Consider the following 16,697-nt stretch of genomic DNA (forward strand, 5'->3'; position numbering starts at 1 on the left):
AGTTTTAATCCTTTCAGCATCTTTACCATTAACTGCTGGAATATTGCCAGTGAGGGTTTTTTTTTTTTTTTTTTTTTAATTTAAAACCACAAGGTATCCTTCTATGTTGGTAGTGTCCCAAAGGTGCTGAAAACAGAGTTTTTGGTGTATCCTGCGGAGCTACTTCCCACTGATGGTATCCACTGTTTAAGTTCATTGTCAAGAAGTACTGGCATGGAGGACATTCATAAGAATGTAACCAACAATTACAGTCCCTATCAACTGAAGCCTTTCAGCATAGCTACCAAGACAGTCAGTGTATAGCTACTGAAGGGAACTACTTTGAAGGGGACAATATTGGTTGAAATAAAGTATAAACTTTGGTAGATAAAAAGTCTTTTCTCACACATCTCATAAAATGCACCCAAGAGCATGGTTTGATACATCACATGATAATAGAAATGCCTTCTGTTAAGTCTGGAAAAACAAACACCAAACCCACGTCAACATCTTTTTCAATTTGACAAATGCTCCATGGTATTCCTCTGACCCACAAACTTAGTACCCTTTCTCAACAACTTTGTAAGCAGTTGTGCTGTATCAACAAATCCCCTCACAAACTTCCTATAGTAATCTCAGAGACCCACAAATGATTGTAATTCCTTGTTTGTTCCTGGTACTGGAAAGTCTTGTACTGCTTGTATTAATCTAGGATCTGCCCTCACACCATCATAACCAATAATATGGCCTAAATAGTTGACTTCTCCAGCGCAAAGTGACCTTTTTCCACACATCTTTCCAACACGTCCCTCAACCGTTGCCTATGCTCCTACATATTCCTTCAAAAGACAATTGTCTTGTCAAGATACACCAGACACTGATAAGATTTTAATCCTTTCAGAATCTCAACCAATACTTGCTGGAATGTTGCCTACAATTTTTTTTAACCGAAAAGGCATTCTTCTAATCTGATACTGTCCCAAAGATGATGAAAACACAGTTTCTGATGTATCTTCCAGAGCTACTTCCAAACGATGGTATCCACCCTTCGAGTTCATTGTCAAGAATTAGTGGCATTGCCCCATGTTATCTATCATTTCTGTAACGCTTGGAATTGGTTAGGCATCTGTCATACCTTTACAATTTAAATGGTGGTAATCGAGCAAAAACATAACTTCTTCAAGCCACCACAGACTTCTTGGGCATGATAACAATTCCCATCTCCCATGGCTACTACTTTCTTCTATTATCTCATCAGCCAATTGTTGATTTATAAATTCCTCCAGAAATGGTTGCAGTTATCATGGTATTCTGTAAGCTCTCTGATACACCTGTGCTTCATTCCTTGTCGGAATCCTGTGCTGTGGCACTGGTGTAGCAGCCAACGGCCCTTGTGAAAAAAAAAAAAAATATGTAGATCTTGGAATTCCAGTAACAGATCCTCCATCTCTGTCCTCTTTATCCCTTCCAGATGCTTCAATTTTTCATGAAATGCAGTCCTAGCAACATCCTATGCCCTCCTGTTTCACGCAACTTGTAACGTGGTGGGTTCCAAATGCCTCCTATGGCCTCTCAAGGTCACTGACACTACCCATATATCCCTGTTGATGACCTGTACTACCCCCAACTACTATTCCCATTAAATTGGTGATAGGCCATGCTATTCCCAACACTTCTTTGTGGCTGGTAGCACTGCTTTTGCATATGCCAGGTATCCCCACAATTAAAAAATTTTACATTTGATGTAAACACATGCCTCTCCGCTCCCTTACCCCCACAAAAGTATCGATTTTCTCATACTCCAATGCTAACCAATCCCCGCACACAGATTTTTAGATACCCCAGTGTGCACCCTCCTCGACATTTCTGGTGATAAACTATCTATATGTATAAAGGAAACATCCAGTGTTAGTTGCTCAGCCTCCTGTAGTACTACTTTATCTACCTCCTCACTATATGACAATTCATAAATGTGTAAATTCAACTTCATAACTCTATAGGCAAAGTCCTCTACTGCCGAATTATGCCTTCTGGAAACCATAACCAATTGCTCATGAAAACACTGTGCGATAATATATCAAAAATAACACAAAAACAATAATACCGCACTAACACAGACAGAACACTCCACAGCTACTTGTATTATCAATTACACTCCCTAGACTTCATTCCCATGACAGTCACCACACAAGAACAAAATGGTCCAATTCACTGTAACCAATGATATTGCGACTTGTGAGTCGGACATTACACAGCAGAGTGACAGACAATCTGCTGCTGCTTTTGGCACCATCAGTTCTCCTGACACCATTCTTAAGGGTACCCGGAGCAGACAACCAATCTGACACCATTCTGAAAAGAGCGGCTGCACTCAGGGGGTGAGTAGGTGGTGACAGGGAGGCAGACCTAGTGGAAGAATGTCTTTATTTAATTCCAATACATGATGTACCAGCTCAGCAAGGCAAACACACTACATTTTATTGTCACTGGCCAGCACTGAAGTACGGGTGGCGGCTTCCACCCTGGATAATTAGCAGGTGCCCTGTGACATGACAATAAGCAAGCATCAAAGGACATTGCAGGAGTACCTGTAGATGACAATTAGATCAGTCAATGAAATTTTGAGCACAAAATGATATTAGTCAGCTCTGCTGGGAACCATCACGTAACATCATTTGTGATTTGAAATAGAAAAGGTTTCCTTACTACTTTCTCCTGAAGCATTATCACCAACAACAAAGAGAGCTTCTTCCCAAACATCAAACAAAGGCTTGGATTACAAGACTCCTCAAGAGAACTGGCCCACTTTCTGACTATGGTGGTCCATATGCCACATACTGCCACAACATCAGAGGGAGAAGTAGGCACTTCTGAGGACACTATATGGTAATGCACTCTGTAGACAGATGTGGCCAGTGCCAGGTAACAATTGACTCTGCTTCATGCGTCAACCTGACACATTCTGGGAAACATTGCCCATGCAGTGTCCATTAAGGCCTGGGAGGCACATCATAAGCCAGGACTGCAGCTACAGATCAGCATACTACGAACTGACTGTGAGGAGTCTCTGATGCAAAACCTGATGTTGTAGTAGTAGTTGTTGTTGTTTTTGTTGCTATTAATGTTGTCGTTGTCATCGTTGCTATTGATGTTGTCATTGTTGTTGTTGCTATTGATGTTGTAGCAGTAGTAGCATCAGCAGCAGCAACTATGATGTCAGTGGTAGTATCAGTAGTAGTAGTAGTAGTAGTAGTAGTAGTAGTAGTAGTAGTAATAGTATTTAGAGTATATACCTCATCGTTATTATTTAACCTGAAGTAAATAAAGAAATACAACTGCAGACAGAAAATACAACCTATTGTAGAATAATAGGTAACAGGATTTACATCTTATTTAGGTGAAATTTAAATAAAATAAAAAATTAACAAAGTATTAGCTTAAGTCAATCAAACATTATTATATCAAACATTACTATTATATCAAACATTACTATTATATCAAACATTACTATTATATCAAACAATATTATATCAAACAATATTATATCAAACAATATTATATCAAACAATAGAAAAGCCAGGATGGAATAATGCCAATATTATGAAAAGGATAGATTGCTACTCACCATATAGTGGAAATGTTGAGTCGCAGACAGGTACAACAGAAAGGCTACTGAACATGTTAAGCTTTCAGCCAAAAGGCCTTCTTGTGAAATAGACAACTTACACACACACATTCATGCAAACGCAGCTCACACACACACATGACTATTGACTCAGCTTCAGGTGTTTGCAGAAAACTGTACACTGCCTTTGCTCCTGCCCTGTTCCGCCCCGACTTGTCCAGACAGTGTGAGCTGCATTAGCATGAATGTGTGTCTATGATGACTATTTCAGAAGAAGACTTATGGCTGCAAGCTTACGTGTTTAATAGTCTTTTTGTTGTGCCTGTCTATGACTCAGCACCTCCATTATATGGTGGGTAGCAATCTCTCCTTTTCATTATGTTATCATTAAACATTATTACATATTCAACAAAAACAATGCAATGAATATTATGTATTGGAATTCTTACAGCAACTCTTGCTTGTTGATTCAGAACTGTGAGGTCAGCACCAAGGTTAATATTAGCAAGATTTTCCAAAACAACATTGAAACCTTGCCCTCCTATTGCGGCTACGGCATTGTTGAGATAACCCTTTTCTCTGAAAATAAAACAGCAACAAGTTACTTTAAAGTAACTTCAGTCAATAACATTTAAAACTGTAAATATCAGAGGAGGCAGTCATGGCATAACAACACATTATGCAATACAATGACAAAAACTAGTAATTCTGTCATCTTTTGTTCATGAAAATCAGGCTGCTGCTGTTCACAAAGTAGGTTATTTCAAATACCTATATACATAAAAATTTAAATATCAGCAGCTCTTAATGAAGTTGTCTACAATGACCAAAGTACAAAAAAATTATGTATCTTGGAGGGAGACTCCTTGGATAAATGTCTAACTGAATGGGTTTCAATGCCTGGTGTTTTAGGAGTATCCTTTCCTAGCACAGGGCACTCATGATATGTCTTTACAAAGAGAAAAATGGGAAGTAGCACAGTGGTTCGAATTCTACATTATACTGTAGGACTCAAATAACTGGCTGCGTAATTCAGTTCGTGGATCAGAGGGCGATAACATCATACTTCATTTGAAAGGACCATCACCGTCAGAGCATTTTGTTGTTCAAAGCAATCTTTGCACTGACAACCACTTTATTTTTGTTTTTAACATGACATACCAATTGACAACACAGAACATTGCTAAAAGCATGTACATACCTATTTATCCAAACAACTTACTGACAATGGTACACTGTACAGTTAGGACCTCATCAAACCTATCAACCTGCAAATTTATTTTTCATGAGGCTAAAGTAAAAAAGCCTTAAGGTAATGTTGAGAGCTGCAAAAAATCATTAAGGGCTCTTCAATTCATCAAAATACATTTATATTTTCTTACATTCATATAAGCTACAACATTCCTATACAGTAAATAGCTGTATGAGGTGGAATAGAATTCTCTGAACAGAAGCAATGCTGCACAGCAAACAAAAATGACACTTAACCAGTCAAACTTTCAGACAAGATCCCCTTCCAGATGCAGCACACACTCATACAAAAGCCTGACCCTCCTCCCCCCCCCCCCCCCAATCCCCTTTCCATACCTCTGCATCTGACATAAGGATCAGAATAAAGCCTGGTGGACAAACAGCCACTTACACCTGGTTCGCATTTTGAAACTTTACTTCCATAAGCAGAAATCTCCCACAGAAATGTATGAATGTTATTGCAGATGTGAGATGACATTCTTCCTCCAAATATTTCATTTTGGAGTTTTGAACAATTTGATGCAAGCCACATTTTAAAGTTCCTAGCAAGGCATTCCAGGTCCACTAAACAACAGCTGTGAATGAGATCAATGAGCAATAAAGTCACAATAATTGTAAGTGATGGTGATCCAATTATACAGGATAAAAAGGAGAGGAGACTCGAAGTAATATGATGGAGTGTACCTTTTTCACATTAGTGAACAGCATTGGTCTATCAAATGTATGTTCAATGGCTATTTTCTTCTCAAATTGTTTGTCACTAAGAGTACACAAACAAGTAACAGCCACGGTGTTCAATAAAATGTAGCAGCAAAATCTAAATCTTTCCACAAGGAGAACTCCCGGCACTGACAACCGCTAATAGAGTGTAGATGCAGCCTGCTCTGTGGGACTAAAAGACAGAGAAAATACTGCAACATCACCAGTTTATCCTATATCTTCCTGCACAGAATTCTGCACACTGCTCTCAAGATATATTCTGACATTTTTCATGTTGATGTGTTCACATTTTTGCAAGATCACGTGCACAGTATGAGCACTGTGACTGCTAATTTTTAAACAGAAATGGAGGTGAATGGACTTACATGACTTTTAGTGTGACATTTAAGGGCCTACCGCAATTTCGTCTTTAACGTTCCCTTAATCAATATCACTCTGAATGCAAACATGCAGGCACAGGCTGGGTACAACAGAGCCTACCAGTGCCATATGTAGCTAATACTATTCCATTTGTGTGCCAGTACAACATCAATGCACAGTTTCAAATAACCAAACGTATCACTGCCTGGTGAAAACAAAAGGGTGCTGCACTCTTCGTGCAACTTTTCACTTGACTTAAATCAGAACAATGTTGTGGTCAGTTTGAGTCTTAATAAAGAACAGACAACTCTAATAGCAAATTCACAGAATAAATTCAATTACATTTTCCAATGCTGACAGGCACAGTTACCAAATGTGAACAACTCAAAGAGAACTACCTTGGAAATCACCACATCCACCTCCACCTTTCCTAAACATCTTTGTGATTTAAAAATTCATACATATTATTCATTGGTTACCCACTGAAGGTAGTTAGTTCCTTTTTTCTGACCTGTAGTATCTGAATTTACTGAAGAGTAATCAGTCTGAATACGTGTGTTACATAAACTTTTTCTTAAAGTGCTAGGACATGTAAGCTCATAGAACCAAGGAATGAAGACCGCATCACTGAGTTACATCAAAATTCTCATGAGTTAGTTCAAAAAATTGTTTGTACTGAGAAAAAATTACAGGGCACATTACACCAACAGAACAATTACAAGTAAGAAATAAATTAAATGACAAGAAGTAAGTGAACTCACCTTAAGCCGTAAGTCAGCAACTTCACATAACTGAATCATCAGTTATAAGCTGTTATCCTTATTTTTATTATGCTTCACTAATGGATATAATAACAATAATTTTAAACCATGTAATCCCCACATCAATGTTTATCTACCCCCGCCCCCCTCAGCTACCAAGGTGAAGAACGTAATCTATGAAAATCATTATTCAATCTCTACTTTGGAGATCTTTTATTGGATTAAAAAACATGATTCTTTTTCGTGTGTTACTTTTTTCCATTATGCGCTGTTTCATTTACTGCACTTTCAAATGATTTCATTCTATACAGTGCACAAACTTGAAATTACTTACTTATGATTAAATACGAAGTCTGCTCCCAGACTCTTTACTAGTTCCATGCCTTCCAATGTTCCAGCCGTGCCAACAACAGAAACTCCTGGAAAAAAATTTACTTCTGTTCTCATATTTAAATATAATGCTGTTACAAACAATGAGCTAACAAGTACTATGTCATACATCAATCTACATTACACAGATACTGCAAAAGCCACTTGCTGTAGTAATAATTGCTCAATATAGTTCTTCCAACCTATTTCAGCAAAAAATCTAAAAATACTGGTATGGAACGTTAATTTAGTCACTTTTCAAGGTTTGTTAGTAGAGATGTCTTTTATCTTTTTTCAATGAACTTTTATGTATGAGTTTTCCAAACTGACACTGATCACTGTGGTTTAATTGTTAAACACAGGGGTATTCAAGATGAACAACAAGATGTTAAATTTTTATTTTACACACAGTAGTGAAAATATGCAAATGAATCTAGCACATCATAAATGGAAGACTTTTCTTGGGTGCACTCAAGATGAATATCATGTATTATAGGATAACTACCAACATGGAAGCCCACTGAAGTAAGATACCATCTCTCAAGAAGAGCCATTCAAATCTTTGTGAATTTTATAAAATACTCACATGTTACAATTTTAAAAAAATATTCTCACCAAGTTGTGGTAAGAGATCACATATATAAAGGTATCAAAATTCACAAACTTTTGGAGCCAGTGGTTCCTTCTTCTGGCAGAAGAGTTGAAGGAGAAGGAAGAGGTGTGAAGGAATGGGACTGGTTAGCTTTGGGAAAAAGGGGTAGAGTTTGGAAAGGAAAGTTTGCAAAGCAAAAAATACAAGGTCAAGTATAATGTGTACAGGAAAAAAAATATTTTATCCTCCTTCAACAAGTGTACATTCATTGACTAGACAAGGAACATTATTTCCCAAAGAAACAAGAAGTGTTGATTTATACAGATAAAAAATGTCTTTCTCAATATATTGCAACAAGCTGACTAAATCTGAACACTGTAAAGGCTGTCAGTATGCAAAGCCTCTCACAGAGCTGCTAACTACAGCTTCTAGATATGTTTCTGTCTCATCTTCATAGTTTCCAACTGTCATAGTTATTTCACAATCTGTAACTTAATTGTAGCTTCTTGTACTACATTTTGAATTTACACCTCCAAATAAATCGCTGTGTCTTCAAATGTAAATGCTATTTATTCTACTTTACACAGTACTGTTTTAATGTTAATTTATTCAATTTAATAACAGAAAATATGCAAACTGGGGTGTATCACAAAAATGTTGAACAAAACATGTTATTTATATATGAAAAACTTTGTGAAGAATAAATATTTTGGTGAGTGATCAAGCATCCATTTCAATAGTTTGCACTAGCTGCTTGTTTGCAGGTGAGCCAAAGACTAGTTTTCCTTGAGTTCCTTGTTGGTCTCAGAACCTACTGTGTGCATCATGAAATGATGCTTGCAATGAGTGGTAAGTGATGTAGCTTCACCCATGATGCATGCAATTTCAGAGATCGCATGTCCATACAGTTCAATACACCCGCTTATAGAGGCTTCCTGGATTGGACCCCTGGCACATTCTGGTAACCCACCAAAGAAACTGTATTATTTAAGTGCTCGCAAATGAATGCTTGGCCCATTCTGTAACCTGTATTACTGTTGTCCAGTCAACGTATTCAGCATTAGGCACAACCTGTACTTCACTGTACCTCACGTTGGCTCTGCAAGTATTATGTCCCATAAATTGCCTTTGTTCTTGCTATAATAATGACTGAGGTTTATGTTTTCTCTGTGTGTTAGTGTCAGTGTCAAGTCACCCAACAAAACACCTCGATGGAAGAAACACTCCAATGTATCACTGCCCAGCAGCAACCTTTCACGGAACAACAGCAGGCTCTCACCACTGTTCTCAATCAGGTGGCACCTGCTTGTTGGCTGCACGTTACTCTACCATCATTGTAACCGTCGCTCTTTCTGACATATGATGAATCCACTTAAGATTAGGACTCAACGAGACACAGTTATGCCAACATTTCCAGGTTTTTCACATGTGCAATGCAGAACTGTGTAAGGCCTTCTCTCTTTCCCCACTTTTTCCATGCACATATCAGTAGTAGTTGTGCCAACTTGCATCTTTGCAAGAACTGTGCAGCTTATCATTTGATGCAATGTGTAAGTTTCTCTCAATCTATTACAGTGACAGAATGTGTGTCATTGTGGCGTGTCTACAATTTTACCTTTGTCAGAAGTGCCCAAACCAATCTTACAACATCTGGGCTGCAGAATTACACGGGTTGAACTGTCATAGTAAATTTGTTACTGGTATCCATCACGAATACTACACTGATCACATGGTGTGTGATATTATTCATCTGGCCCCAGATAGGGAAGCCCACGAAAGAGCACTTCAATGTGAGAATCCAATGCTTACAGGTCTAATCAATATACTGCAGTCCTTTGAAGTGTCACAGGCTGCAGGCGATCACTACTATGTAGGGGTAGGGGAGGTATCGGAAGTTGCTTAGTCAATCTCTGTTAGGCACAAAGCAAGTGTTCAGGATGATGGGGAAGCCATTGCAGCAGTACAGCCTTTGACTCAGTGCTGCAGGGGCAGTGTCGGTTACATCCACAGCAGCAACAGAACTCGTCAAAACAGTGGCCGCGTTACCCCTTCTGTCTTGCCCATACTGCTTTGTCCAACAAAAGTGTGCTGCACACTAAGCATTGGGCAGTTTGCAACAGTTGTCAGAGAAAGGCCACATCGCATCAGTGTATACTCCACTTCAAACGTAGAGGACACAGCAGTACTGATGGACATAAACAGTATCTCTACAATGACTGTTCTCCCAAACAAATTGTTTACTGACTTGCAAGTGTTTAATAAACTGCTAAAAATGCAGTAGACATAGGAGCTGCAGTGACTTTAGTAAACGCACAAACATAAGTGGATTTGGGCTCCATTCCTCCACACAGGCTTCATGAAGCTGGTTACCTACAATAAACAGCAGTTTCTGATCCTAAATTAGTTCTCTGCTCCTATCTCTTTCATATCTGTTGTTCACCTTCTCACCTTCCTTGTTGTGGTCATTCCCACACTCCAGACCTGTTCTGGTTACAAGCGTTTAACGCTTTCGGTTTCTCCATTGCCGATGAGGAAAATTTTAGAGTCAGATCACGTACAACATCAGCAACTGGAGTCCCTCTGCACTTGGTTTGTGTCTCCATTTTTCCTCTGGGCTTAGCTGTGCTACCAATTATCAAGCCCACACTACCATGAAAAGAGTCTGCCCACTCTTGTTTTTTTCGGGCACAACAGCTGCTTGTCACATTGCGCAACTCTGTCAAGGCTGAATTGGACCTTTTTGATGTTTCTTGGTGTCATTCCGCCAATTTCTTCCAGTGAACGGGCTACACCACTGGTCATTGTTAAGAAACTGACAGGTAAGCTCTGCCTCTGTGGCAACTTCTATGTCACGACTAATGCACAGTCCGTGATAGATATGTACCCTTTGCCCTACCCTGACAAGTTGCTCATGAAATTGTCAGATGGCCACTATTTTTCTAAGATTGATTTGTCAGAAGTATCCTCCAGCTTCCTTTGGATGAGGCCACTAGGTGCCTTCTCATTGTCAATACACCTTTCAACATGTACCAATATCGACACTTGCCTTTTGGCATTGCTAGTGCACCCACAATTTTTCAGCATTTTTTAGAACAGCTGATAGTGTATGTACCCAGCTGCATATATTGTTGTTGTTGTTGTTGTTGTTGTTGTTGTTGTGGTCTTCAGTCCTGAGACTGGTTTGATGCAGCTCTCCATGCTACTCTATCCTGTGCAAGCTTCTTCATCTCCCAGTACTTACTGCAACCTACATCCTTCTGAATCTGCTTAGTGTATTCATCTCTTTGTCTCCCTCTACGATTTTTACCCTCCACGCTCCCTTCAGTGCTAAATTTGTGATCCCTTGATGCCCCAGAACATGTCCTACCAACCAATCCCTTCTTCTTGTCAAGTTGTGCCACAAACTCCTCCCCAATTCTATTTTCAATACCTCCTCATTAGTTATGTGATCTACCCATCTAATCTTCAGCATTCTTCTGTAGCATCACATTTCAAAAGCTTCTATTCTCTTCTTTTCCAAACTATTTATCATCCCTGTTTCACTTGCATACATGGCTACACTCCATACAAATACTTTCAGAAACGACTTCCCGACACTTCAATCTATAATCGATGTTAAATTTCTCTTCTTCAGAAACGCTTTCCTTGCCATTGCCAGTCTACATTTTATATCCTCTCTACTTCTACCATCATCAGTTATTTTGCTCCCCAAATAGCAAAACTCCTTTACTACTTTAAGTGTCTCATTTCCTAATCTAATTCCCTCAGCATCACCCGAATTAATTCGACTACATTCCATTATCCTCGTTTTGCTTTTGTTGATGTTCATCTTATATCCTTTCGGGTTCCTCCCCCAAGGCCCAGCTTAACAATCTCCAATTATTGTTTTCTGTTTTACAGTCTGAGCGCCTCACATGCAATTTTGCCAGATCTTAATTTTTTCAGCTGTCAGTTGAGTATGTAAGTTTTGATGTTTCTCACATAGGGGTCAATCTATTGTGTCACCATGTTGACAGCTTTGCTGGGGCCAACCTCTGTTAACGAGTTGTAGGTGTTTTAAGTGAAGCTGTGCACTACCATAAGTTTTTACTGGACGCATCCACTGTTGCTCAGCCCCTGGATACACTTTTTCACAAAAATGTGTCTTTTTCTGGTCCCCAGCTTGTGATCAAGCATTCACTTTGTTTAAATCTAAGCCTCAATCTGCCCCGTGCCTGGCCACTTTTCATCCAGGTCAGCATCTCATGTTGGCTACAGATGCCTCTCAGCATGGTCTTTGCGCTGAGTATTGGAGCACAAATACCTGGATGGATCTGAACGACCCAATGCTTACAGTGCTAAGACTTTAAGTACCACCCAGCAGCGTTATTCTCAGATTGAAAAAGATGCATTAGCATTTGTGTTTTCCCCCAAGTAATTTCACCTCTTGTTGTATGGTTCTAAGTTCCATTTAATCACATATCATAAGCCGTTGGTTGCTCTTTTTAACCTTTCAGCTTTGATGCCAGACAAGGCAGCGCATCGTTTGCAGTGGTTGGCTCTCCTGTTATCAATATCAGATCCATTACTGACCAGCAGGTGCAACTCGCCAATGCTGATGCCTTATCTTGCCTTCCGATTGGGCCAGACCCATCGTTCAATCAGGAAGAGTTCCTTTGTTTCTGTTTGGATAATGAGAACCAGAACGCAGTCAATGGTTTTGGTTCGGCATGGATCTTTTACTTAGTAGGGTCCTCATTTTTGTGCAGCGTAGTTGGATAGAAAAACCACCAGGCCATGTCTCGGATCCCTTGCGTAATTACTTCTCCCTCCAACACTGCCTTTCTGTGTTTGATGGGGTTCTTTTGTTAGCTTTGGAGGACAATGCTCTCCGGTTGTAATTCCCATTTCCTTACACCGTAATGTGCTGCAGCTTCTGCACATCAGTCATTGGGGAACCGCTTGCACCAAAGCTTTAGCCTGCCGGCATGTGTATTGGCTGGGCACAGATGGGGACATTAAGTGGCTTATCATCAATTTCACTCACTGTGTTCAGCAACAGGTGGCCCTGCAGGAGTCTTTTCCCCCTGGCCAATACACAGCACCCATGGGAGCGTCTACATGTCATTTTTGCTGGGTTTCTCCTAAATCAGTATTGGCTCATTGTAGTTGACGCCTATTCCCAGTTTCCCTACATGGTGCATCATTTGTCCACGTCTGTGGCGGCGACTTTTTCGGCCCTGTCTAAGATTTTTGCAACTGAGGGATTTCTGTGTACCCAGGTTACCAATAACAGCCCTCAGTTCGTTTCTCAATAATTTGCATCTTTTTGTCAGGCTACTGGTGTTCACTATCTTGCAGCTCCCCTGTTTCATCCTCAACATAACGGCGAGGCTGAATACATGGTTCAGAAGTCTAAAACTCAGATGTGGACGTATGTATCCAGCAGGTCCACTGAAGCTACTTCAGACTGTTTTCTGAGTTTGTAACGTTTCACTCCGGTGGGGGACAGCAACCCGGCAGAGCTTCTACATGGATATCAACCTTGGATCCTCCTCCACCTGCTGCATCAGACATCACTTCATCCAGAGCTGCCTGCTCCACAACAGTTTCGGGCGGGTGCACCTGTCTGGTCTTGTGGTTTCAGCCATCGGCCAACATGGGTTCCTAAAATCATCGAGAGTTGTCGGGTCAGCGCATGCGCATCATCTGTACTCCTGATGGACAGACATCCCGCCACTTCAACCAGCTGTGGCTGTGAATGGTAGATTCTTTTCCAGAGGGGCCACCGCCTTCAATACCCCCACCGATCTCTGTTCCTGTGCCACCAATCATCCGGCTCCACAGCAGGGGTCCCCGTCTGGCAGATCGTTGTCTGGCATTCCTGCCTCCACCTTCATTCCTTGACTGCCGTCGCTGGAGCAACCCTCATTGCACACAATGCCACAGCTGTCACCTCCTCTGTTACTGGGTCCTGTGTGGCTGCTGTCACCTATGTCCCCGCCGACACCATTGCCGCTGACTGTTGACCTCGTTGAGGATGTCGCTATGGAGACGCCATCCCCAGTCCTGTCCTACGGCCTCTTATGTAAGTGGCGAAGGCATGTCAAACTGCCCCCTAATCACTTCTACCCCTACTTGCTGTGGCAACCACTGTTGTCGGGCACTAAAGGGATGTCAGCGCAGTCATTGGTGTTCTTCGTTACTCAATCTCAGTGCCTTGTGAGATCAATGCTTTTTTTCTTTCGTGGTACCGGCGCATTTTCAGTACCAGTGCATTTTGGTGCCAGTATTTTCTTCTGTACCAGTGATTTTTTTCTGTACCATGCATTTTTTCTGTACCATGCATTTTTTCTGTACCATGCATTTTTCTGTGTCTAGTGTTATGTACGTGCTTTTCCCACCACTGGAAGGGAGAGCAATGAACCTTCACTCATGATGTGCACGATTTCAGAGATTGTGTGTCCATACAGTTCACAGGCCCGTTTATAGAGGCCACCTGGGTTGGCCTCCTGGCACACATTGGTGAGCCACAACAGAAACTGTATTATTTAAGTGATCGCAAACTAGTGCTCAGCCTATTCTGTAACCTGTATTACAGTTGTCCAGTCAATGTGTTCAATGCTATGCACAACCTGTACTAAACTGTATCTTACATTGGCTATATAAAGCACTGTGTTTCATAAATCATACCTGTCCTTGCTATAACAGTAAGCTTAGCCAAGAGTGTTGTAAGTAGGAGAAAGACGCCAACACCATCATTATGATAGCATTGGTTTACTTGTACATGCAACTGAAGATGCCAGCAGAAGATCCAACAGTGCAACTGCTATGGTAATCAGTTGGCGAAGCACTGGAATCTCAATTAAGGCCTGTAGTTGAATCGGTGTAAGTAGATCCCCGACAGTTGCATTGGACTGGGTGCCGCAGCTCCAAGTGCTAACATCTGTAATGCAATTTTGCACACATTTCTATGGCAATGTCATATATAGATGACTCGTTTTCACCTGCAACCATTTGTGCTACACAGCTGAAAGCTGGCAACAATGATGTTAGCTATCATGATCTTCTTATACCGGCATTTTAGTCAAAATTAACTTTGTAGTTCAGTGTAAAGTACTTTGTTACTGCAACCAAGCAGTTTCTCCGTCCTGAATATTACTAGTATCATGAGCCATAATTTTTATTGTATCTAGAATAATCACTTAAAAGATCATCCAACATATTTACTAGACCTGAATGGAAATGTGTATTAGATTCAATCACACTGTGTTGCACCTGGCAGACTATATTTGACATTATAAACTGTGTTGCGCAGCTACATTTTATACATGCAACTGGCTACAATTCTCAAATTATTGTACCATTTATTTATTTATTTATTTCAAACAATGGAATGTAACAATACCAGAGAAGGAAAGTTGCTACTCAGCATGTAGCGGAGATGCTGAGTCGTGATAGACACAATAAAAAGATTCACACAATTAAAGCTTTCGGCCATTAAGGCCTCTGTCAGCAGTAGACACACATACACACACGCACACATACACACACTCAAACGCAACTTGCACACACATCAGCAGTCTCAGAGAGCTGAGACCACACTTATTGTGTGAATCTTTTTATTGTGCCCACTGCGACTCACCATCTCTGCTATATGGTGAGTAGTAACTTTCCTTCTCTGGTATTGGAGAGTGGGGGGGGGGGGGGGGGGCATCAAGCTGTCACACGGGCCTGGCAGCTAAATTTAAGCCAGATATAAAACCCAGTCACTGGGGCAGATGCAAGACACTTCAGATTGTACCGTGCCAAACTCCCTACCTCGCTTACACTGTACTGTCATAACCTGGCCCTTTACTGGAATTTAGCTGGGCTACGATTTGGATTGCTGTGCTATGGGTTAATGGCAGACCTGCTTGACTCTGGACAATCTGCATTATTCTCTTGGTGTGGTTTACAATTTACAACAACCCGGTGAGGACTGGAATTGTGAGCTATGAAGTGATTACAATGTATCCATATTTTCTGTATAATAAAGAGTGTGTTGCACTGTAACAGGTGTACAATGTTGTGCCAAATACAGCACCATGAATCAGTGTTCTAAATATGTTTTCAGTGGTTAATATTTTGCCTTGTGTTCTCTATCAAGGTACTGAAGAGATTGTCAGTCTTTAAATGTGTGATTACTGTCTCGTTATGTGACACTTAACAATCTTAGTTCCAGTTACAGTAAATTACAGACAACACGGTAATTATTGGAGGAAATTAGTGTTTAGGTTTAACGCGTGAATATGGCACTCTAGTTGTGAAAATAGCTCTTTATATTTCTGTACGATAGCAAATTCACATGAAATTAACATGGCTGCACTAGTCTTGCTACACAAACTGCAGACATAATCCATAATTGGTGAAAGCATCAGAGATTAATCACACACAACAGGCTTTCACAGCCAGTATTTGCATCCTTCATGATTTTTCTCTTATAGGCGTTAGGCTGACGTCCAGGGCATGTTTCTGTGCCTAATGTTTCATCGTCCAGTGCTGTATACATCATCAGAAGCTATAATGGCTAAGAAAGCAGTTACAAACTTACATAACATCAGCAAGTCAAACTGTCTGCATGTATCACAGCAACTGTAGGTTCTGCCATCATCAAGCCACTGCCTAAAATCGCAGAGTCACACTGACGTGTTATGGCACTAGTAGAGGACAAGGGTCAGTGGTGTTTGCTTCATTTAGCACTAAGGATCACAAATTGTCTAATTCCACACCTTCTTTTCTGTTAAAACTGTTTTTGTGTCTTTTCTGTTAAATTTACTTTTGTGATTTTGAATTTCTATGGTCTATCTGTACATCCTAGCACAGTAGCTACTGGATCTTGATAAAACCATAGTAAGGAGAAATGAGCCAAGTAATTCCTTATCCCAGTGCAGCCTCTGATGATGTCTTTAGCACTGGAAGATGAAACGTTAGGCGCAGGAAAATGCATTTGACCATGGCCTACTATCCATAAATCAACAAAGTAGTGATAGTTCTGGGTCTCTCATTGCTTGTTGCACTT

At 40.5% G+C, this 16,697-nt stretch overlaps 1 protein-coding gene across 3 annotated transcripts in view; it reads right to left on the reverse strand.

Annotated features, from left to right (window-relative positions):
* LOC124795484 (zeta-crystallin-like) overlaps positions 1–16,697 on the reverse strand; it is a 155,060-nt gene that overhangs the window by 37,458 nt on the left and 100,905 nt on the right. For all 3 annotated transcript variants that reach the window (XM_047259528.1, XM_047259529.1, XM_047259526.1), the window contains exons 5-6: positions 7,031–7,115; positions 4,054–4,183 (exon numbers count right to left, since the gene is read on the reverse strand). In XM_047259528.1, the coding sequence (XP_047115484.1) occupies positions 4,054–4,183; positions 7,031–7,115 (215 nt within the window). The remainder of the gene's footprint in view (positions 1–4,053; positions 4,184–7,030; positions 7,116–16,697) is intronic.

This window comes from Schistocerca piceifrons, chromosome 4 (genome assembly GCF_021461385.2).
Source record: "Schistocerca piceifrons isolate TAMUIC-IGC-003096 chromosome 4, iqSchPice1.1, whole genome shotgun sequence".
In the NCBI taxonomy this organism is placed as follows: domain Eukaryota; kingdom Metazoa; phylum Arthropoda; class Insecta; order Orthoptera; family Acrididae; genus Schistocerca; species Schistocerca piceifrons.